The 26,122-nt window shown below is 26.7% G+C and overlaps 2 protein-coding genes across 2 annotated transcripts in view; both read right to left on the bottom strand.

Annotated features, from left to right (window-relative positions):
• Positions 1 to 476: 476 nt before the first annotated feature.
• On the bottom strand, positions 477 to 1,087 carry flp (protein). The gene has a single exon (XM_065795424.1). It carries the CDS (start codon positions 1,033 to 1,035, stop codon positions 643 to 645), a length of 393 nt encoding a protein of 130 aa, XP_065651496.1. The 5' UTR covers positions 1,036 to 1,087; the 3' UTR covers positions 477 to 642.
• Positions 1,088 to 1,462: 375 nt separating this feature from the next.
• The window catches only part of rfc1 (replication factor C large subunit), a gene marked incomplete at its 5' end in the record, with an annotated part of 49,402 nt that continues 24,742 nt past the window's right edge, over positions 1,463 to 26,122 (bottom strand). Inside the window, 16 exon segments of the mRNA NM_001280932.1 lie at positions 1,463 to 1,789; positions 1,877 to 2,017; positions 2,143 to 2,224; positions 3,324 to 3,469; positions 4,218 to 4,335; positions 9,933 to 10,084; positions 10,858 to 10,956; positions 14,498 to 14,593; positions 14,882 to 15,019; positions 16,233 to 16,312; positions 16,416 to 16,530; positions 18,181 to 18,281; positions 19,365 to 19,517; positions 19,642 to 20,002; positions 20,802 to 20,981; positions 23,776 to 24,188. Coding sequence (NP_001267861.1) covers positions 1,463 to 1,789; positions 1,877 to 2,017; positions 2,143 to 2,224; positions 3,324 to 3,469; positions 4,218 to 4,335; positions 9,933 to 10,084; positions 10,858 to 10,956; positions 14,498 to 14,593; positions 14,882 to 15,019; positions 16,233 to 16,312; positions 16,416 to 16,530; positions 18,181 to 18,281; positions 19,365 to 19,517; positions 19,642 to 20,002; positions 20,802 to 20,981; positions 23,776 to 24,188 — 2,702 coding nt within the window.

The following is a 26,122-nucleotide window of genomic DNA, read 5'->3' as shown; positions in this document are numbered from 1 at the left end:
CTTTAGAAAAAAAAAATCTAATTAATATGCAAAAAAATATACCAAGTTAATAATAAACTGCACTAAAAATATGAAAACAGAAAGACATTTAAATCTTAAACATTTAAAAGATATTTAGAAAAAGGCAGACAAACGAAAAATTCAATGTTGAGCTGCTAAAATGAAGTCTTAAAAATGAAGACTTCTATTTTAAAGACCTTGATGAAATTTATTCTAAGGGGTCGTCTGTGAAGGACGTCTTTCAGAATTTAAATACTAACCAAAAGTAGAAGTTTATTGGCTCCCTTCCGCGGAGATTTTCGTTGAACATAAGGCGCTATAATACTACAAAAAATTCTCTGCGCAAGAGAGCCAACATTCTCCTACTTTTTGCCATTAGATAAACTTAACGTGACGTCCTTTATGGATGACCCCTTAAATACAAAAAGCCGTTTTCAGAAAATTAAAGCTTGCCGCAACAAAAGAAAAATTTAAAGTTATTTTAAATATAAGATTTGTTATAACTCGATTTACAAAAAAGTTAAATTATGCATTGTACCAGAATATAAAATAAAAATTATTTTGTTACAAAACCAATAACAAAAATGTTTTTAATAATAAAAACATTTTTGTTATTATAAAAATTCATTTCTAGGCCATGTCCTAATTTGATGCAGTATCACGCTCAAACCTAACCAGTTTTGTAATAGGTCTCTCAGGGTAACTGCAACCTTGTTTATGAACATAATCATGATTCCAAGATAGCAGCACTATGTCTCCAACTACCAAACTCTTTAAAAGATCTAGTCGTTCTTTTGTCAAACCAGTCGCTTCCTCGGAATCTTTTAAACGAACGTGGTACTTTTCCGATTTAGGGTCACCATATTGACCAGGCTTTTCATAATTTAAGTACTTTTGTATAGCAAAGACAGCGGTTGATCCTCCATGCCCGCAGTTATCCGGACATAAAGAAGTCAGAAAAAAGCACGGTTGCTCAACAATTCCTTCAAACTGAGAAACAGTTTCGTGCAAAGAAAGCAAATCTCTAGTCGTCATTGCTACTATATTAACTATCTAAAAATATAAAAATAATGTTTTAATAAGGTAAAATTTCAAAATTTAATTTTATCATTGTTACAAGTGATGTTCGCAAATACTTTAATGATAAATGAATCCTCGCTTGATATATTAATCATTAACATATCAAATATATATTATATACTATCAGTTTATATACTATATACTATATATACTAATAAATTTTAATAATATAATAATCCTCGCTCGATATATTATCAAGTCAGTTAACTTTAACGCTCAACTTGTCATTGTCACTCGTTTTTAAACAAATTTATAAAAAGCACAACTTCTTAAAAAAGAAAAAATGTTTTTAATTACAATAGAAAAATGGAGAACAACAAAAGATTGTCAAACTTTTGGTAAGATTGCATCTTTGTTTTATTGGAAAACAAAGCAATCAGATTTATTTTTTTAATTTTCCTTTTTTTGAAGATGATTTTTCTTTCTTTGAAGATGATTTTTTTTTACTATCTGTGCTGGTTGCAGCAGCTCGCTTTTCCTTTCCAGAGACTTTTGAGATTGGTTCTTTTTTAATCAAAATCATTGCGTCTTTTTTAATATCTTCGCTATCCTCTTCTTCATTTTCTACATCTTCATTTTCTATATCTTCATCATCATCCTCGAGAACATTTTCTTGGCTCGCACCTTTAATTTTTTTAGGAGCTTGGTGAAGAGTGTAAGGAATCTTGTGTGTTTCTTTATTATATAGTCGAGTGAATGCTGATTTTACCTGTAAGCATAAATAAATAAAGTATTAAATTTGGATACTAAAACATATCTTAATTATGTTTTATGTTTTTTATGAAAATGTTTATACTTTGCTAGGGATTTTTGAAGCAATATCGGGTTCTTCGCCCCATTTACTGATTTCTAGAATTGAATCCCAATCCTCTCTTAAAAGATTATAATCATTCAATGTTGAAATAACTAGTTTAGCAGCAGCGGAGGAGTCCAAGCTCTAGACAACAAATTTTATTTTAAAAGTTCATTGTTTTAAAAAACTATTTAATAGATTTTAAACAAAGTAAAATATATACATAAAAAAAAAAAAATTCAGTATTTAAAACCAAACTAGAATCTTACAGAATCAAGTAATGGATCGGTTAGTCGCTTCTTTAGAGCAGGAATATAGTCTGTGTTTACCTCAGATTTCGAACAATGAGCGCTAAATTAAAATTAAACTAATAAGTAAGAAATATGATTGCTAAAATAAAAGGGTGCTACAAAATTGTAAACTTATGTTTATGGTAGTAAATAGAGTAGATATATTATGTTTTTATCGTTTATCGGTGTTTAAAATTAAAAATATATTATGAAAAAACAACATACTCCACGAATCTTACGAGAGCAGAAAATTGAATTCACCTTTAATGTGATTGACCATTATAACATTTCTATAATTTAGATGAATGACAGACGCATTTATAAAAACGGTTATTAACTAGCGTATCCAAAGTAATATGCTATAAGCATCAACTACTTGTGTAAATGTTATGTATAGACATTTTTTAAACTAAGATAACCTGGATACGATGTTTATCCAGATAGTATTATTACCCGATTAACATTTTTATCAAAGTAGAATGGTTTTATATTTTATAAAATTTAATTTATTTTACTTTTAACTCCACCAATTTTCAACTTGAAATCATTGCATTGTTATTAATATTATAAATAACTGTTTTTATTAAAAATTATCTACTAAAAGAAAATCGTCTAGGTCATGACGTTAAACTGGTTTAACTTCATTGGACAGGTGAGGCCATAGTAAAAGGATTTACTAAGGAGAAAGAAAACATAATAAAAATCTCTAATTGCGGACGAGGGAAAAGTTCGTAAACCTTAAATGGTAATCCTACTAGTGGTAGCATCACAGTCTTAATCTGAACAGGTTAACACCAGGAAAAGCCTGTTTTGCAGATAATTAACCAAAATTTTGTTGTTTTTCAGTTATTTAAATACACAAATAAAATTGCTAAAACTTGTCCAAACTACGCTAATGTGTAGCCATGGATAATGAACATAAAAATATATCTATATCAGAGGAGAAAATGAATACTTTGAAATAATTGTTTTTTTTTTCTTTTTGAAATAATAGATGTTTTAATTTTATAATAATAGTAATAATAATAATAATAATAATAATAATAATAAAAACAGGAAAAATAATATTAATAATAACAATAATAACAATAATTAAAAGAAAAATGAACAAACGATTATGTATATGAAAAAAAAAAATTATGCAATGTTATAAAAAATACCTCAAAGACATGTGCATTTTCAGTTCTTGTAAAATACGATGGTTCTTGTTCATAGAAGAATTTTTTCCCAACCATCTAGGAAATTCAATTCGTTGTCCGATATAACCAGCCATTTTGACACAAGGAATAACTGTTGAAAACAACCCCTGAAAAAATGCATAATTAATAGATAATAAAAAGTTATAGTAAAGGCTTTTGTGTTTTTTAGATAAGTTTATTTCCACTAAAGATTATCATCAGATCTGAGATCATCAAGAAATTTTAAGGCAAAAATATCCACTCGATTTTTAATATTTTCACCATAATTACATTAAAATAATGCATGTTTGAACTCACTAAACTAACACTCACTTTTTTAAATAAATTTTAACCTAGCAAGTTTTCAAAGACATTATGTATTCAAAGGACAAAATTTTGAACAAAATAAACATAATGGCTTTCAAAATGTTAAGCATTCGCATTTTTTTTTAATATTTAAATTTGCAACTTTTAAAATTATTCAAATTTTAAACTTTTTAAAATTAAAAAAACTTTTTTAGTTTAAATGAACATATTAATATGTTTAATAAACATATTCATGTTAATGAAATTTTTTTTTAAAAACATGTTTATAAAAAAACTTTAGTTAAATAATCAAATTTAGTTTATTTATAATTTTTTTTTTCAGCAAAAAAATAAAAATGTCCAACGTTATTCATAATTTTTCTAGTGTTTGTATCACGCATATCATATTGATGAACACGTTATCGAATTGTGTAACAATTATCTGAACAATTTTTTGAGAAATTCAGGTGGAGTAAACAGTATAAAATGCATGGGTATGAGAAGTGGTAAAAAATTAGTAGAAGATGATAAAGGAGTATTAAAAAATCAATTTAAAACTAAAAAACTTACTTGAAGAGGAAGTAAAGACCAACTTTGTTCTCCTCGAATTAAAACATCTACCAAATCACTATCCGAAAATGAATCAGCCGTTTCACTTATTAAATCAAGTGTAACATGAGGATTCCCTCTAAAAAAATTTAAAACATGAAGATTCCCTCTAAAAGGGGTTAAAACACGAGGATTCCCTCTGAAAAAAGTCAAAACACGAGGATTCCCTCTGAGAAAAAGGTTAAAACAATAATTTATAAACATAACATCTCATCAAGGCTAAAAGTGTCATATACCTCCTCTAAAATAGAGGAGAATACAGATAATTTATACCAACTAATTTTCTATAAAGGGAAAAGTCAATTTGATCAGAACTAATATCGAAAAGAGCGCAGTCTTAAAAAGTAGTTGTAAGTATGTTTTTTTTTTTTAAGTTTCCATAAAAATTTTGAGCAGTATGTTACCAATATTTGGTTATAAGTATGTAACCAATTTTTCATGAAAATTTTGAGTAGTATGTTGTATGGTTATAGTCACGGGCTATTTTAGGAAAAAAATTTGGGCGGCGATAACCCTCCATCCCAGAGAAATTTAGCGAAAAATCTGTGTTTTTTTGCGAAAAAACAATATTCGCCATAAAATACGTAGGAAAAAAAAAAAAAGTCCTCAAAATCTAATTTAGGTGGCAGACAAATACGATCGACTCTGTCGAAAACAGTTTAGAATAGCCTCTGTAGTAAGCTGTATCTTAGAAGATCGTGTAAAGTAGAAACCCATTACTTAAATATTTTTTTGAAATATAAATATATATATATTTACAATTTTTTTAAATATATATTTAAATCATATTAAAATAGTAATTTATTGCTGTAATATTAGGGAAAACATGCAAAGGAGTGCTGCTACATTGAGGGTTAAGGCTTGGGTGTGTGTGTACACATATAATGTGATCTCAGTTTTGCCTTTTTTTTTTGCTTCCTTCTTGAAGATCACTGTTTGATATCTAAAGCCCTGAATATTTTTGAGAACCAGAGCATACTCAAAGTGTATGCACTATTTTTTCAGATAAGTGCATCCTCATCTGATGAGCACCTACATAGATAGCCTTGTGGATTAATCACTGATATGGGGTTAGGATTTGAATGCCTTCACCAAAAACTGATGCAACCTATTTTTTGTTCCATGGGATAACAGCTTTGAGCTTATAACAAGCCATCTTGCAATACTTGAGTTAAGTTTTCTTTTGTTAGTTGATGGTGCATTTAATTATCCCAGGAAAAGTCTTTGTTGGAAGAGTCTGTGCTAATTTCAGATTAATCAGGTGGCACTGAGCTGGAGAGCGTGGACAGCCTGCACACAGTCACTTCCATAGCCTTAATTCACTATGATGGGTGGATAATCTTGTCACTAGCAGTTTTGCCAGATAAATAAACCTGGTCCTTGCTCATAACTTAAAATTTACAGATATTTTATCCTAACCTTTCAGCTTAATCATGTAAAACAGTTCATTTAATCATGTAAAACATTTAATGCATCAAAGTTTATTTCTTTTTGCTCATAATCTTGCAAAAGTTTTGCTAGTTGCATAAATAGCTTTATCAGGTGCAGAAAATTCATTATTTTGCTCCTAAGGTCTTTAAGCTTCACAGCAATTAAACAAGTCTCCTCTCCGTATTGCAGTGGAAACAAGAATGTCTTCTGTACTTTATGGGGCATTTGTTGTGTTTTCTTAATGCTTCTTAAAATTATTCTAATCTTTTGCCCAGGTTTTCATGTTTTTCTCTGTGTTTAAATAGCTCCTCTTGAACAACATATTACTTTACCTAGCAACTGAAATAGAAAGCCATTAAATGTGAATAACAAATGTATAACTGATTAACTATTGAATTTTATTGACCTAATAATAAAACAAAATGTCCTCGAAACAAAAAAACACTAATAAAACGATATGCCCACAAGTATATATATATATAATTTAACATATATAATTCTATAAATATCAAAAGACTTCAATATAAATTACCAAAAAAATTTTCTTTATAATGAAGTCTTGAAAGGGCATATTTATTGGGCCATACTTATCAATTGGCAATATTATTTATGACATGATTTATTTTTTAACTAATTCAAAATCACTAATCAAGAACACCTTTCTTTTATCAAAGTTAAAATTGAGAAATAAATTATTAAAATTTTATAACTTGTTTTAACTACTCTAGGTCAGGTTCAGAATCATCATGATCACCCTGCTACTGGTATCATGGTAATCCAGTATTACCAAAAGCTAGGAGAAATAAACTCAGACTTAAAATTCCCCTGCCATTGGGCTCTTGGTTGAGTAAAGACTAAAGATGGTGTCTTAATAAAAATACTCATCTTGGACACATGTTGACTGCATACAGCTACTGTCTCGTAAAAGGTCAACTAGGCAAAGACTTTAGGGGTAAATGGAATAATTCTAATGACCAGCTTTGAACCCCTTTATCTATTAGACTGATGAGATGTAAACTTGTTACATTGTTTCCTGCCTAGGATGATGAATCCTTGATCTTCTTGACCCTAATCATAAATTTTTGCTTGTGCCTCTTTGATAATGGCTATGCAACTCTTTCTGTTACCTTCTAATGAGGGTACTGCTCTAAAACTCAGTTTAATGGTTTTGAGGATAGGTATAACCAATATTATTAAATATAAAAAACCATCAATACCACCTTACTGTTTCATTATACCTTTCACAAACACTTGTGGCCTTTGAAGTAACTTTTCAAAAACTTTGCTTCAATTCTTTTATTTGTCAGGTTTGAATCATCTGACCTCTCTGTTAGTGGAAGCACTTAGCACCTCTTCACTCTTTCACCTTACTTTTTACCCCAAAACTGACTGGGATTCTTTTCATGATTTGCGATGGTCTTTGGGGTGGTGTATTTTCTCTCTCTGCTGATAAATGTGCCTCCTACACAATCTCCTGGATCCAGGCAGGTATGGAAACTTTTATTCCTTTTTGTCGATTCCAAGTCAAGCTTCATTCTACTCCATGGTTTTCACCTTCTTATGTAGCTGCTATATCTAATTGTAATCATTTTTTTCATCTTTTTCAAAACTACAACTCTCTTTTGTAGAAGTTAATCTCAGAAGTTAAGCTCTAGAGTCTTTTAGAAAATCTTCAAGTCTCATTAACAGGTAAGTCCATCTCTAATTCATAGGTTTGATCTTATTACCTTCCCAAGGATAAAGCTAAACTATTTGCAAAGAACTTTTCTTTTAATTTGGCTTTTGAATCTATGGCCATACTCTTCCTACGATTTCAGTTAAACAGGTTAACCCATTGTTAGACATTCAAACCACTCCAGCCTCTGTTGCTCAAGTCTGAAAAAATGATTTTTTTAAAATACTTCTACTGCTTGTAGTCCAGATAAAATTCCTATCATAGCCTTGCAAAAGTGTTCTCCAGAACTCTCTCCTATTCTCTTTTGTTTTCCTGTCTGCTGGAAAATGGCATCCAACACTCTGGAGTGTGGTTCTAACACTCTGATCACTCAAACTATTGTCCAATCAGTCTTCTCTCTATTATAAGCAAGGTCTTTGAGTGTTAAGTCTAATAATTTACTGACTTGCTAAATGCTGTAATGGAAAGATTCTACAGTACATTAGATGAAAGCAGCAAGGCAAGGGCTATTGCTCTTGAAAAATCTAAAACTTTTGATAAAGTTTAGCATGTTGGTCTTCTCCACTATTTCTTTCTAATAGCAGTGTTAAAGTTATCTTCGAAGGCCAACATTTTTTTTCATTTCCAGTAATTTCTGGGGTACATTAGGGTTCTATCCTTGGTCCTGTTGAGTTTCTTCATATAAAAATTCTATAATTATTAAATCATTTCTTTTGAACCACAGTATTAAAGTCATTCTTAAAGAACACTCCTCTTAATTTCCAGTAACTTAGAGTACCGCAAGTTTCTATCTTTGCTCCTGTGTTGTTTCTTATCTTCAATAACAATCTTCCTGACAATCTTACATCTAAAGCGGCTCTTTTTGCTGACAGCCTAATACTCTTGTCTTGATATAAAGTCTTCATTTTTTAGAACAGGCAGCTAATCCTCACTCTCAGACAAGTTCCAAAAGCACATTATAAATGTAGTTAGGTTTGCTTTATCAGCCAAGCCACTCTCCCATCGTCCTAAGGTTGCATCTCTTTTTTTTCCTTCTATAAATACTATTATGGTTGCTGCTCAAATGAACTATCATCTCTAGTTCAATTAACCAAAACTCATTTATTCTTGGTTTGTGATTTAGCAAACTCACATCCTTTTACTGTATTATTACCTCCATTCTTTAAAATTTTTTGCTGACAACTCGCCTTTATACGCCTGTCTTGACAAAAAATCTTCGTTTTTCTATCGCTTTGAAACAGGCTGAAACTTAAACCTGATCTTAATTCTATAACAGGTTGGGGCTTGCAGTGGCCAGTAAATTTTAACTCCAATAAAACTCAGTTATTTACTGCAAACAACAATCGCATTGCTGTTGATATTCCTATATTAATGAATGGCAACTTCTTACTGAGTCCTTTTTTTGCACCTTCTTAGATTTTCATTACTAACCTCTCATGGAAAACATATTTACAATTGATTGCAAAGTTAAGATTTGCTAAGGTTGCCTAATGAAAGAATTACACTTTAAAAACTATCAACACGGTACACTGTTTGGCTGTGAAGGACAATTTGACACAAAAAACAGATTTCAAGCTCACAAATTTTTACTCAACTGCCTGACGATATGAATGTAAGTGCCTGACACCTTGTCAAGGCCTTTAACTTTCAATCGTACTGTGCTGTATCTAAGTCATGTTTTTCTCAAAAAAATATCTGTGAGTGTTTTAAATTTTGAATAGTACACAAGAATTGGACATTGTAAAATGTGGCAATGTGTCATGGTTTTAGTCAGTCAATGCTGCAAAGAATAGAGGCTGTTCTAAAAACGACCATACAAAGTACTAACAAATGTTTTATACTAAAAATTTTTTTTTCTTATATGTTCATGTATATTGCTTTTTTATTTTTTTTGATGCCACCTAACACCCTTGAAAAATTTAGGTCATAAATATTATCAAAAAAAAAAGAATGTTTTTTAAAAATATGTCAATCTGGGTCTCACAAAAAGCATAATTATATACAAATTTCAGCTTTAAAAAAATTATAATTTCCTAATGCTGGACAATGCCATTGAACCTAAATAATGTTACAATAGCACAACACAATATTGATGGTCAAGATCTAACAGGTGTTTCTGGGGATTTATTCTTGGTTCAACTAGCTTTATCAAATCTTTACACTAAAACATTGTCAGTTTCCTTGTAGTATTGCATGTCCGCATAAACATTGCATGTTCGCGAACAAGATATTTTAATAGTTAGTTCAAATATTACATGATGTGTTTATAAATATACTTTATTTATAAACAATTATTATTTTATAAATATACATAAACAATGATGTGTTTATAAATATACTTTATTTATAAACAATTATTATACTATTAGACTCCACATATTTTCACTTTAATCTTTAGCATTATTAATAGTTTTTTCAAAAAATTTGTTGGAAAGATTCAACAAATATCTTGAAACCATTACTCATAGAAAAGTTTTTATCTGTTTACTAATCAGAACTTTTCTCCTTCTTAAAATTAACTTTTTATTATTATAAAAACAAATAATAATGTAATAAAAATAAACAAATACCTTGCTTTAGCAGGATTGGTATACAAATAGTTTTCCTGCATAAACAAGGGTATAAAAGAATAGTCCATGAAGAATAGATCAGTAATTTCATTATAAGACATCTTTGAGCAGTCGTTAGCTGTATACAACTGCTTTACAATATCAAATGGTCCCTACAAATTTTTAATAAAACATATGTAAAATAAAAAAAGTAAATATAAAAATATCTAAATAATATATGTAAAATTAAGTATATGCAAATAATATATGTAAAATATAAAAATATGAAAATTATATATGTAAAATATAAAAATATATATAAAATTAAAACAAATTAATACAAAAACTAATAAAAGAATGAAAATAAAATAAAAATGAATTTAAAAAATAAGAAAAAAAACATAAAAAACATTAAAGCATAAAAATATTATCAAAATGTTTATTAAATTAATGATAATTATATAATATTAATTTAAATTAAATAAAAAGTTGCTTTTATTATATACTTATATATATTTATTTATATATATTTATTATATATAAATATATTTTTAATTTTTATATATATATACACATGATGTTGAAGATAAAAGTTAGATAAGTGTTTTCAGTAATTTTTATATATACATACATACATACACACATACATATATATATATATATATATATATATATATATATATATATATATATATATGTATGTATATATATACATATATATACATAAATATATATTTTTTTAGTTTATATATATATAAATATATATATGTATATATATATATATTTTTAGTTTATATATATATATATATATATATATATATATATATATATATATATATATATATATATATATATACATATACTGAAATTAAAAAAAAAATTAAAAAAACTTTTATAATTATTTATGTGCTAACAGCAACTTTCAAAGTTAAAATTTTATAGTTACCAATTTTATATTTTTGCTTGCGTCATTCGCATTAGATTTTGCTTCGTCATAATTTAAGACACTTTTTGTACTGTTCCACATTTGCAAATTGTGCAAAACCTGAATAAAAATAGGAAAAAAAGTAATTATGAAATAAATCAAAGTAATTAAGAAATTATGAGTATTTTTAAAAATAAAAACTAAATTAAAATAAAAATATCTGGAAATATTTAATGCACTAATGATCTTTTTTTTTTTTGATGTGCTTTTTAATGAACAACTGAAGAATTTTATTCAATTATTGTGTTCTTACACACAACTTCTCTTTTGTGTCTATATTGTTGTTGTGTTCTTACATGATTTTCCGAAAACATCTGAGAGATCAACTTTATTTACAAAAAAAAAAAAAAAATTGATAAGAAATTTTATTTACATATAAGCTCTCTTGCATATGTAGAAACTGTTCATTCACACACTAACCCATTAACCAATCTTTGGTTTTAATGTAAAGCAAATCTCTCTACCGGAATGAATGGCGATCATCTATGACATTTTCGGGAGCCCAACACCTGCACTAACACCACTTGTCAAAGGCGTGATCCTTTGCAATACTTAGACTTAGACTTTGAATCATTTTGCTATCTAAAACGAGTACTATGAGTTGGCTTGACAATGAATGAAATTAATAATGAATGAAATTAATAATGAATACTGATAAAATTACTGATGAAATTAATACTTTCATAAATTGCTATTAATGAGAAATGGGTCCTCTATATTTATCACATCAGAAGTGCCAAAGGTTCAGCCCTTATCTAAAGTTAATAACAAGCCCAAAACTGATCTTCATCCAAAAAAAATATTACTTTTAGTGTGGTGAGGCATGCATCATAGTGCATAGAGCAACACAAAATTTGTTTTCTCTATGACAACATGAGACAACATGTCGTAAAATCAACTAGGCAAAAAATTATTTTAATTTAACTGAAGGATATTACCCAACTCATTCACCTGAATTAGCCCAGACTGATTATTATCAACAGCATAATTACAAAAGTCGGCATAATTATATAAGTCTTTGAAGCTCACCAGCTTCAAAGAATATATATAAAACCAATGTACAAAAACCAATATTTTTCTAATTCAGTATTACATCATCAATGATGTAATACTGAATTAGAAATAGGAATAACCACAAATCTTATAACAGCATATCTAGAGAGAAATTAGAATCTCTAACTAACCACAACTGTATATCAGTAAAGAATTTACCTTTTCTCAGTTAAATCCTTTGTTCCAAAATAAAAAGATAGTGAGTTCTTTAATAGAGATAGTGTCTCAATAAAAATACTCATCTTGGGCAGAAGTTTAATGCATCCGGCTAATGTCTTGTAGAAGGCTGCTTAGGCAAAGACTTAAGGGGTAACCAGATTCTACCTGTTGACCAGCCTTCATCTATTAGGTTGACATAAATGTATTTATAATAGATTGTTTCCAGTATTGGATGTTGAATGCTGGATCTACATGACTCAATCCATAGGTTTTGCTTGTCTCTATTTTTATGACTAGGCAACTCATTCTATTATCTCCTAATGAGGGTACAGCTCTAAAACTCAGTTTTATGGTTCTGAGGCTGGTTGGTAGTCAGGTTTTCCAAACTCTGTGGTAGCTCATAGAGAGGCGGATTCCATCAACAGCTGTAAAATATTAAAGTACTAACAATGCCATGTTGTGCATGGATGGTGTCCGAGTTCGTGCTTTTGGTGTGCATTTTCAAGGCCACATTTGGAGCCCTTTGTTACGGCTTAGGGTTTATTAATAGTAATGAGGCAATTGCTTGGACTCTTAAATAGTGTACTGAATACAATCAGTGTTTTGAGTCAAGTCCTTTAACAAGTTTAAAAATGACTAAAGTACCAAAAATTATAAAACACAAAAAACCATTGTCATCACCAAGTTCTCTATATTTATCATTCACTAATACTTGTGGTTTTCAAAGTAACTTTTCTTCTGTTGAGTCTTGCAAAGTTCGCCAGACCTACTTGCTCTTTAAGAAACTAATTTGAGTTCGACAGTCTCATCTTGTGATCTTAGTGTTGATGGTTATCTTCCTTTAATTTGTAAAGACTCCAATAGTCACATACTTGGTCTGGGCATTTACATTTGCAACAATTCACCCATTTGTCGGGAAACTAGATTTGAATCCACAGAATATTCTTTTATGCACTTTTGTTTAGCACCATTTCACTCTATCACTTTTCTCTTTGTTCTATAATGCTCTCCTTCATCTCAAGACTGCACTCTTTTCACTGTTATTTCTGATCAAATTGACCAAGCCCTCTCTCCTGGTATAGCTGACAAACAGATTGATCCATTGCTTAGACATTTTTATCACTCCAGCTTCTGTATTTAAAGTGATTTCCTGCAGAAGTGTTCTCCGGAGTTGTCATCTATACTTTCAAAACTATTTAATTTATATGAGTCTTGTTTTTCAGCCAGCTAAAAAGCGACATCTGTTATCCCTATTTTCAAAAACTCTGGAGAGCAATCTGACTCATCTAACTACCATCCCATTAATCTTCTTCTAATCATGGGCAAAGTTTTTGAGACTAATTAGCAAACATTTAATCACTCATCTAACAACTTCCTTTCTAATCATCAATATGGATTTTTATTTTCTCATTCTACAGCTGATTTGCTAACAGTAAAATCCAATAGGTTTTATCGTGGATTAGATAGATGTAGAGAGGCTAAGGCTCTCAACATTTCTAAAGCTTTTGATAAAGTATGGCATGCTGGTCTTCTCCATAAGCATTCTTCTTACGATGTATCAGGTAACATCTTTAAGATTATTGAATCCTTCCTTACCAATCGTAGTATAAAAGTTGTCCTTGATGGACAGCACTCTTCTTCATACCCTGTAACTGCAGGGGTTACTAAAGGTACCATAGTCCTATACTCTTTTTATTTTACAATAAGGGGTCATTTAAGGAGCCTTTTTTTTGCAATACCTAGTGGTAAAATTCGGAGGATTTTGAAACCCTAATGACAGGTTATTTTTGGGGGGGCCACTGGAATATTAGCCACAACATTGCTAAAACCTGTTTTATGCAGACTGAAAAAAAAGGTTGCCTGAAATACAAGTCTGCCTTAATCAGGGCTAGCATATTAGAGGTGGCATGTGTGTGCATAGCTATGCGTACATAAAAGAATGTATGGTATAGGGAAGTCGAGGGTATAATGTTCCTCTATAAAGAGGAACACTATCCCCTCGACTTCCCTATACCATAAAAGTCTCTGAAACAAGAAAATGTGATTCAAAGACAAAAATAAACAATCAGAGCAGTAATGCCATGTCCAGAACAAATATATATATATATATATATATATATATATATATATATATATATATATATATATATATATATATATTAAAAATAAAGTGTAATCAAAATACAAAATATAAATAAAACTTGACTTATTTTTTATTACCATATATTTTTTTTTTTTAATTTTAAATCAATCCACACATTGGCTTTGTTTAAAATAATTAAAAGGCCTGAGTTCAATATGACAAAAATTGGAAGGATTGAACTGAGAACTCCCTTAAAAAAAAAATAATTTTAGCAATAATTAACTTGTTAGTAAAACAAAAACTTGCTTGTCTAATATCTTGGTTTGCACCAACAACAATTTGCTCCATAGCTTGAGGTTGAATTTTAAAACCTTCACGTGCTGCTACACTCATTGCAAAACCCTATGCAAAAATGTAGATAAGTTAGTTTACATGAAGACAAAATAGATAAGTTAGTTTACATGTAGACAAAGTAGATAAGATAGTTTACACGTAGACAAAGTAGATAAGTTAGTTTACACGTAGACAAAGTAGAAAAGTTAGTTTACTTGTAGAAATATAGATAAGTTAGTTAACTGTCTCTGATAATCAAAAAATAACAAATAAAATGTCCATAACAAAGTGAAACAATTAAAAAAACTTTCAGTAAAGAATAAGATATTTTTTAATCATGAAAATTCAAATTTATACTTTGATTTGTTCAACACGTGGCTTATAAAAACGCAGATCGAAGCAGTAATTTGAAAGACTTCGAACTTTTGGATGATTACGATCATTGCACATGCATATGATTGGGATTTTTGTTTTTTTTATGAGTTGAATAAGTTCCTACAAAAAAATTAAAAAAATTAATTTAAATAAAGTAAATAAAAAAATATATTAGGAAAATATTTAAGAAAATAAAGACATAAAAAATAATAAAACACTTAAGTTTTCAAATCTTTGTTGTTTGGTGCACAACATATAAAAAAAAGGCAGTCTTAGTGGAATAAAGTACAAAAAAAAAATAAAAACAATTAAAAATTTTAAACAGAATATACAATAATTTAAAAATATACTTATATAAATTTTTATCAAGTGAATACATTTCTTCTCAAGCAGTTTACTATCTAATGGATTTTTATGTTCATTTATCGCAGTGCTCAATTAAAAATTTTTAAAAATTTTTTATTTTATGCAAAGGCTTTAAAAAAAATTAAAAACTAATTATAATGATTGTTTAAAACAAACGCTTTACGTGTAAATTAAATGTTATATTTAAATTTTTTTTAGTAGGTATGAATTTTTTAAGATAATTTTCAACGCTTAAAACTATTTTTCCATGTTTTTCAAATAATCTTTTAAAAGATTTTTTTTTTGTTAATTTAAATTATGAATAATTTAAATTAAATCGTGATTTGATTACTTTATTATTTTTTTGTTTTTATTTTTACAAAGAATTGTTTAAAAATTTTAGATTAAAAATTTTAACATGGCTACGTTATTTTTAAACAATTTTGTGTGTGCAACTTTTGGAAAAAAATGTTTATACAACTTAAAAATATTATACTTTTTTCTTTTTAATAATTTAATTTCACTTTTCAATAATTTAAATAAAATTTGTTAACTTATTAAACAATCAATAGAAGTAAATAAAATTTGTAAAAGGGTTTTGCGTAACTTTAATAAAAAATTTCAAAAGATGAGTTTTAAAGTAATTTTTTTCAAATGCAATTAAAAATGTAACAAAAAGTAATTTTCAATTCAAGTTTTTTGAATTTTATTTTAAAGCTAATTGATTTTCTTCAATAATAAAGTATTTATTTTGTAGAACTCAATTCCCGTCAGTCAAAATGTCAGATTACTTTTTAAATTGATAGGACAATCTGAGGTTTAAGCCAGACAATGTCCAATATCTGACCATTAAATTGAGCCCTGTTATCATGAATGGTTCTTTGTTTTTAAAACTGTTTAAGCTTTTTTAAATTTATTATCTATAATAAAACTATGAATTATTGTTATAATTATTTTTGAATTAAAAAAAAGTGCATTTTATTTATACCTGCATTCCTCCCCTGTCTTCTGTTCCAGCCATACCATCAACTTCATCCATGATTAAAGCATGTTTATCTCCAGTATTACCTAAAGCATATTATATTAACTCTATAGATAAATAATAAATTACACTGTCAGCATATCTCAAATTAATACAAAAAAATAAATAAATAAATAATAATAAAAAAACCTTGCATAACTCCTGCTACAGTTTTGTTAGAAAGTGCATCTTTTATAATTGTTTCCAGAGCTTTTTTCCCTCTAGTATCACTAGCATTCATTTCGATAAATGAAAAACCAAGTTCCTATCAATTCACAATTATACCAATCAATTCAAAATTAAATTTCACACTACAATCTTAAGTTATAAATTTTTATTTTATTTTTCCAAAAACTTTCAAAAAATTTTCCTGCAAAAGAAGTTTCAAATTTCATTCCTTTTGATATGTTTTCTTAAATCTATCTATCTTTAAATTAAATATAAAATTGTAAATAATATTTTTTCACATATACTTTTAACTCATACAGACGTTAATTATTATAATATAATAAGTATTTTATGTGAAAACTAGTACTATAAAATAAAAATTATTATATAATAAAAAAAAAATTATTAATATATAAATTAATTAAAAAGTTTTTTTATATTAATCTTAATTTGAAACATTTTCTTCAAACTATAATTCAATTTTTATTTTTTTGTAATAATGTAAGGTTATTGTTTTTCCTTTTTAAATGTATTCAAATTTTTGTCATTAGGCTTTTTTTTTTTTTACAATACATACGTATATATATATATATATATATATATATATATATATATATATATATATATATATATATATAAATATATAAATATATAAATATATAAATATATAAATATATATATATAAATATATATATACATATATATATATAAATATATATATATATATATATATAGTAAAAAAATATATATATATATATATAGTAAAAAAAATAAACATATATATATATACAGGCCTCAGCGAGAGTTAATGAGCACGAGAGCGGAGAAAAGCTCTCCAAAAACAAACATTGCAAGCCATGTGAGCTGCTTCTCTAAACTGCTTTTTACGAAAGCTGTTTATTTATATAAAAATTGCTTATTTAATACAAAATTTGGTTTTATACTTGTTACAAGCATATGTTTGCAACATTAATGTCACAATAATATACACATAATAAGCGTCATTTATTGCGACATGAAAAATTCTTTAGACATAAAAATTTTTTTCTCGCAAAACCGTGCCTGTTTATTGTCCAATTAATTAAACTCTTTTGATTTTTATTTTAGTTAAAATGATAGTTATACTTTAGAGAGAGAAAAAAAAACTTTTGTAAGAGCTGTAAATTGCTCCCGCAAAATGTTTTAGGGGAGTGTGGGCAAGAGCGAGAGCTAAAGCTCTTACTTCCTGCTGAGGCCTATATACAGAGCCATAACCACCAGGGGAAGGGGGCCAGGGGCCTAGACCCCCCCCCAAAAAAAAAACTTTTTAAAATTATAAATATTAGGGAAAAATATATATATAATATTTTTAACAAATATTTTATCCCCTCCCTCATTTAAAAGAACTATAGGCCCCCCTAATATCAAAATTTTGGTTACGGCTCTGATATATATATACATACATGTACATACATACATACATACATACATACATATATATATATATATATATATATATATATATATATATATATATATATATATATATCTATATATATATCTATATATATATATATATATATATATATATATATATATATATATATATATATATATATATATATATATATATATATATATATATATATATATATATATATCAATCCAAATAATATCCAGACAATCCAAAAATTAACATTCATTCCATTTACTACTTTATTTTTGAGCTAGAATTTTAGATTTAAAAAATTAATAACAGGACACTAACTTGGCAAACAAGGTTAGCAGTTGTAGTCTTCCCAACACCTGGAGGTCCAGATAATAAAGCAGCTTTAAAGATGGAACCATCCTCTTTTCCAGAATAAAAATCTATAATAAAAAATATAAAAGCTCATTAGAAAAAATAAAATTAAAAAAATATATATATGATTTTAATAAAAAAATATAATAATAAAATGATCTAATAAATGACATAATAAATTAAAAAAAATAATAATTAAATGATCTAAAAAATAATATAAATGATCCAAAAAAAAAAAAAAATAATAATAATAAGATAAATGAAGAAAATGTAACATAAGTGATCTAATAATGCAATCAATGTTTAACTAAATAACTGAATGAAACGTTTATTTAAATGATTTTTTTAAACTTTTTTATTTTGCATTTTCTAATAGTTAGTTAGCTTATGTTTTTTCTTTAGAAAATACTTTTGAATATTTGTTTTTCTCAGAAAGTTTGTTTAGGCTTATCATTCTATAAGTTTGTTTACATTTGCAATGAAAGATTTAAAAAAAAAAAAATTAAGAAATTGCAAAAATTCTTTAAAAAAATAAATTAAAATATATAAATTAAAAAGAAAAAAAACTAAATTTAGATAATTAAAAAATACATAAAACAAAAATTTTAATATATTTATACATTTTTTAAATATATATTTAAAAGATAATATTATCCCAATGTTCAGAGGACATAGAGTGTAGAAAACCTTGGTATTTTTTAATATAAAGAAAGCTTTTTTTATATATTTGAAAATACATAAGCTATATATACTATACATTTTTTTTATATATTTTTTAATATATAATGTAAATCAATATAAATACCAAAAATCAATCTCTCAAACTATTTTTAACAACTTTTTAGACATCAGAGTTACAATTTTTTAAAACTTGTAAAATGATTTTATTATTTTAAAAATTCTATTAAATGATAAATTTACTTTAAATTTTTAGTAATATTTTTTTTTTACATTTTACATTGAAAAAACATTTAAAATATTTTTGTTCATTATCAAGTTTTACTAAAGTAAATACCTTCTTTTTTTATTAATCAATTTTTTTCTAACTTGACCCAACTTAATCCAAATTTTTAAAACTCAAGCTCAACATTTTATAAACAAACATAAGTATTTGTTAAAATAAACAAAAACTGTTATAAATAGTAATATACTTTTCTTTTTTTCACCAGATGAATTGTTTTCATTCCATTTGAGCAACCATTTATAGAGTTTGTTGGCATTGCTTTTGTCACCTTGTTGACCAACAATATTCCGCATGGTTGCAGGTTTATATTTGTCAACCCAGAGTAAAGAAGAAGTTTTACCTTGCCATAAAATATATTTAAAAAAAAAATTAAATTAATTAGTTTTGAATAAATTGTAATATTATACTACTTATGCATTTTTATTTTATATTTAAAAAAAATTGAAAGCAAAAACAAAGAATACCATTGGTGCAATCTTGAGAGTCATAAAGAGGCGATTGTGTTTGAGGGGTGTTTGAAATAGCTGGACTAATTTGTGGTAGATAAGGTTTATCTTTAGGTGATTGAACATTTTGAACCATAGAAGTTGAATCAGAAGCAAAAACATCAAGTTTGCTGGTTTCCGAAACTCCTTTCTTTTTAAATGTTGGGCTATTTACATCTAAAATAGGTGTTCTTTTCGGACTATCAGAAAATGATTTCTCTTTTGATTTAGGGTTCTCATTATGGTCATTATTGTTTACTTCGTTAGGCTTTTTTGAATGAGAACAAATTAGGTCTATAAAACCATCCTCATCAATCTGTTTGGTTTTATGCTTGAGAGCCTTAAAATTAAATTTGGTAAAAAATTTAGTAAGTATGAGATCAAATGATAATAAATGACAAAACAAAAAAAAAAAAAAGATTATCCGGGACATATTTTAAAAATCCAGAAAATTGTAAAAGAAAATAGAAAAAAAAATAGAAAAGTCGATTATAAATGATATAATGGCAGATGACATCATGACATCTTCAGATGACTATTAGATATCGTGACATTTTCAGATGATTATTAAATATCATGATTACACTTCTTCAACTTAAAATGAAAAATAAAATGGCTAAATTCAAAGTATATTCTCGAATTCTAACAGCAAAAGATAAATTTGTCAAGAAAGTCGAAAGATAAATTTGAGGAATATATGTCCTTATATATGAATATATGATCTATGTCTTTAGATGCAGCATCCACTAAAAAATGCTCTTAAATATAAAATAATAAAAGAAATAGAAAAACAAAGAAAAAACAATTTAAAAAAACTTGCCCTTTATAAAAAAACACTGAAAATTACTTCTTTTAGTGGGAAATTTTTTTATAATTTTTATTATTATCAAAATTTAAAACTATTTGGTTTAATAATTATCTTTAATAGTAAAAATAAATTAAAACTAATCCTTTTAAAATAATCATAAATGTATATTTAAAAAATGTATAACACAAAGTAACAATTTATATAAAATTATAATTTTAATCTAATAAATATCTTTTATTAAATTATATAAACTGATAAAATTTATGTTGCATACTAATTATTGATTAGTCAATAAGTGAAAACAAACAAATATTGTGAGTTAAAGAATAACCTTCTCAATTTTAGATTCCCCAGGATCTCTGCCAACAATAATAAAACTAGTTTTTCCACTAACACTAGTAGTAACTTTCCCACCATAACGCTTTATTGAATCTGCTATCTCATCTCGATCAAAAGCTTCAAGAACACCAGTAATTACAAAGGATAATCCTGCTAAGCAGTTATCACTTCCCTAATATTAAAAAAGAGATTTATTATGATAAATTAAAAACACTGGAAATCTTAGGTACAGTTTTAGACTTGAATGTTAATTCTTGTCAGTTAATTTTTGGTTATATATTTTGTTAGAATTACAATAACATTTTTCTTTCAATTACTTTTATTATTAATCTAAAATAATTTCTGTCTAGAAAAATCAAATCATGCTATTATTTATCATGCAATTTAGAGCTTAATAATGATACCAACCTGCAAATCTTACATATTTAGAACAATCTGCAAATTAATAATATTTAGAACAAAAAAACATTTGCATTATTTAGGTAACTAAAATACAAAAAAATTTTTTATCCCAAAAACTATCAATTTAATTGCCGAAATGTTTCATTTTAATTGCCTATGCAAGCAATGTAACTAATACACCCTACTTTTTGTACTATACTCTATTGTAGTGTGTCATACTGTGCAAAACAATATTCTCTACTTTTGTGTTCAAATTTTGTAAATGAAAGACAAAAAATAGATGCTATTTTATTTTGTTGTTTACAAACAACAAGTTAGTTACTTTTTATATTTATAATTTACTCATAGGTATTGTATTATTGCAATACAACTGTTCCCTTGGACATTATTTCCGCACAAACATACATTTGAATTCTTGAGTGAATGTATATAATAGCAGTAGTGCTAAACTTAAGAATAGTTGATACATGAAAAAATATAAATACAATGAAAAACATTGTTTAGCACTATATAGATTTTATATTTAATTGTAATATTTAATATTTCTACTTTTATGTAATGTGTTGTAATTAAACTTTATTTTAAACCAATGTTTAAAATTATTCAAACTAATATAACAAAAATTACTGATGAAATCTAAATTTGGTATTTGTAAAAGATTATATTTTCTTATTATCTGCTAACTCCTTGTCAACACAGATTTTACCCGGGGCGCTCTTGTGAAACAAATCTTTTTACTATAAACAATGCATGTATATTTAATTTAATTAAAGGTCTCCCCATCAATGCTTATCTTGACTTTAAAAAACCATTCAAAAAAGTTCCACATGAGCATCTTCTTTTAAAAATAAAAGTCTATGGAACTCCCAAAGGTTCTGTTCTCTCAGCTCTATTATTCATTATATACAATATTCCCAATATAATAACTTCAAATGCAGCACATTTTGCTGACAATACAAAAATATTTATATATTATTTATATATTCATTATATTCCAGCAGTTCTCGATAACATTAAGATTGGGTGAACTTGAGGGCCAATTAGATAATAATTCAATTTTATTATCAGCAAATCACTTCTTAACTGTTTTAGCTGTATGATAAGGTGCTGAATCTTGCTGGAAAATGCTGGTCATATAGTTTTATAGGTCAATTTTAATTGAATTGGTCGTTAAAGAGCTTAGTAATGATAACAACTTTAACCAGTGAATGTGTTCACATGTTTTTGTTCAAAAAGTCTTTATGAGCTAATGTCTAATTTAACTGTAGTTTGCAGTTAAAAGCGATATAATGAGCAATGTAAAAAAGATTAGTGTCGCTAATGAGATATATGCAAACTCAAATACGACACAAAATAATGATGGTTACAAATTTTCATCAAGTCAGCAACGATTCAATATGTAAAAAATATAATTAAAAAAAAATTACCAAAAAATTGGATAGTGCTGATGTCAAATTACCAAATGAAGAAGTTGCTGAAGAAGCCATTATTAACCTGAAGATATTTTAACAATAATCTCTAACAAAGATTGTTCCAAACCAAGATTAGTAGTTCTGATTTTCAGAGATACTAAGGAGTTTAAAAAAGTAGAGTTGAAACACTGGATTTAAATAAGATCGATACTGCTCTCAAATTAAGTTAACCCACATCAAAATCCAGCGAAAGAACGTAACAAATATCATTAATTATTTATTTTTAATAATATTTATGGCTAAAATATCAAGCAAATGCTCAGCGTATTCAATATACAAGCAAATGCTCAGCGTATTCAATTACCCATTATTTTGTTGTAAGCAATACTTAACTTATGCCTTGGTGAATACTATCACGTGACTTAAACTTGATTGAAAACTTATGGAGCTGAATGAACTATCAAATATCCAAAAAACAACTAATACTGAAATGTTCAAAAAAGAACTGTTAAAACTGTGGTTTTAAACACCAATCAAGATAATTAAAAACCTTATCGAGCCAATGCTAAAATAATTAGAAGCATGTATCAAAAACAATGGAAGTCATATTCCAGATTAATATTTAAAAAATGATGTAAATATGTTTAAATTTATTGCACCTTTCATTAATTTTTTGGCTCTGTATGTTTAATATTTCATTTTGACATTTGTTTTTTTTTTTCAAATTTGAGTTTTTATCTTAAATTAATAATCAACTAGGAAAAATAAATAAAAAATATGGAACATGCATCTCATTTTCTCTTCGTGCTAGTCTAAAATTATTAACTCAAAAAAAAAAAAAAAAAGAAACATTTGCAATTTAATTTTCTGTATAATGTGTAAATAAAACTTTCACATATTAATATGACACCTACCTTAAATCACTGCAATATTTACCTAATATTATTAGTATACCTACCTTACATCACTGTGAAACCATCTAATGTTGTTTCAACTATCTTACACCAATTTGATGCCAAACAGATACAATAACTTACTTATTAAAATAATAATTCTGTTATACTTAAAATACAAAGAGACTAAAATAACAAAAAAATTATGCAAAAACATATTAGTAATACCACATTAAGTTTCAAAAAGTTATTTCAAGACCTTAGGCAGTTCTTTGGAGCCAAGAGCTGAAGGACCATCTCTATGTTTGTATGCCCAGTAACTTTTTTTCTTTTCAACTGGTGTATTGGTTTCTATAGGTTTAGATTCTGATTTTTCTGCTTTAACTTTTTTATTTGGAGGAGATGTAACGTCGGGATCAATCTTTTGTTTAACAGTTTTGTTTGAAGGAGATGCAACATAAGGCTTTATTTTCTGTTCAACAACTTTATTTGGAGGAGATGTAACATCAGGCTCAATCTTTTGTTTAACAGTTTTGTTTGGAGGAGACATAACATTGGACTGCATATTCTGCTTAACATTTTGACTCTGAGATGTAACATCAGGTTTTACTTTATGTTTATTTTTTTCTTTCAGAGATGCATCATTTACTTTTTGTTTATTATTTGACGCATCTAAAAACAACATCTTATTAGAAAAAAATTTTTTTTCACATAAATGGAAGTATTAATTTTATATTATATAATAAATATATTTTTTCATTTACATTATTTAACATATAACTTTTATATTATATAATAAATATAATATATAATAAATATATAAAATATAAAGATATAATAAATATATAAAAAATATATAAATATATAATAAAATATATAAAATATGTTAAAAAATAAATATAATATATAATAAATATAAATTTACATTTATGCTACAATGTAAAATGTAAAATATATGTTATATAATGTTAAAATGTAAAATTTATATGTTAAATGATGTAAATGAAAAAAAAAAAATACTTTTTATGAAATAAAAAAATACAAATTTTATGTTGCAACAACAAAAAAAAAATCAATCATTCTACAAGAATGTTCTGACAAGATCACTCTTAAGCTAACAAGAGCTTTATTTTTTTAACAGAATACAACATAATTTAATCAAATTACTTGCTTCTTCTGTTTAGCATTCTTCTGAAGGTGATTAATAATGAAGAAATTTAACTCAAACTATTCAACTAAAAACATACCTATACCATCTAACAGACAACAAATTGTTATTACTGAATAAATTGTTATTAAAAAACTGAAGTACTCATTAAAAAAATGAGGTAGAAAGTTTTTTTTCTACATGAGCAATAAACTTAGCAGTATAAATAAAATTAACAACAAAGATAATATAAATGACAACTTTATAATTTATAGCATAAGCACACCACATTGCCAGCAGCAGATTAAAGATACATGTCCATTTGAAAACAATTTGTTTGAAATAATTATAAACAATCAGTTTAGGAGAGTCCAATGCAGCTTATAAACAAAGCAAGACTATAAAATGAAATACCATAAACCTAACTTTTTAAACAACCCCTCGGTTTATCTTATTATCAGTGCAAGAAAAAAATCAGCAAATAATGTAAACATATTTTATCTGATATAAACAGCTAACTAAGAGAGACTTATGTATCTGATAATACATGTATAAACCAGTGAAGAAATACACAGAACACAGAAGGCAGTAAATTGGTTCAAAATATCAATTCAAAAATTTTATTAAATTCCTTATTTTAATTATTTTGATTCCTTATTATTGTTGACCCTACTATAAATAAAAATCAACTTTATTTACTCAGTTGAACAGAATGTTGCTATCATACTTTGAGAGCAACCTTTGATTGATCACACACATTAATCTCTATTATTTAGGTCAGACAAAGTTTGGATAAAAAAATCAAACAGTTCATTTGATATTAAAATAGGAGCATTTGGTGATGGTGCGGAGTTATGTGTGCTGATTGGAATTTTCTTTTTTTTCAATTTCCCAGTTTTATAACAAATGTGACTTTAGGCTGTATAGAGATAATAGTTTAAAAATACTATTTTTACTGTTTAAAAATACTTTTAAAAAGTTTAAAAACTTATAATACAGATGTTTAAAATAACCAGTCATGGTATTTCTACTGAATGTAATATAAAAATTATTAATTACTTTGATATTGCTGAAAAACTTAACAACATCATTTTACCACAAATAAAATTTAGCGTTATGTTTACCGTTATGTTATTAACCCTTTCAGTCCCTGTGACCCGCTAGGCGGATCATGACATTTTTTAGTAAATATGACCACTCTAAAAACAGCATTTGATCACATAACTAGAGTTAAGAAAAAGTAGAATTGAAACAAGAGAGTTTGGCGGCCGTATTTCAGACAAACAAAACAAGGTTTCATTTGTGAAATTCTGACAAGTATTTTTTATTTTATAGCTTTTACATCGATGAGAACATTTCACTTACAACTGTTTTACTGTTTTTTGTCTATGAAAGGCGTTATGTTTTACTGTTCTATATATATACATATACAGGATATACCTGTTATGTTCAATGTATA

The sequence above is a fragment of the Hydra vulgaris genome, chromosome 04 (assembly GCF_038396675.1).
Source record: "Hydra vulgaris chromosome 04, alternate assembly HydraT2T_AEP".
In the NCBI taxonomy this organism is placed as follows: Eukaryota; Metazoa; Cnidaria; class Hydrozoa; order Anthoathecata; family Hydridae; genus Hydra; species Hydra vulgaris.
This window is presented reverse-complemented; position numbering and strand designations above follow the sequence as displayed.

Excerpts from the sequence above, each read along its gene's own strand:
- flp (XM_065795424.1), bottom strand. The coding sequence starts at position 1,035 with ATGACGACTAGAGATTTGCTTTCTTTGCACGAAACTGTTTCTCAGTTT.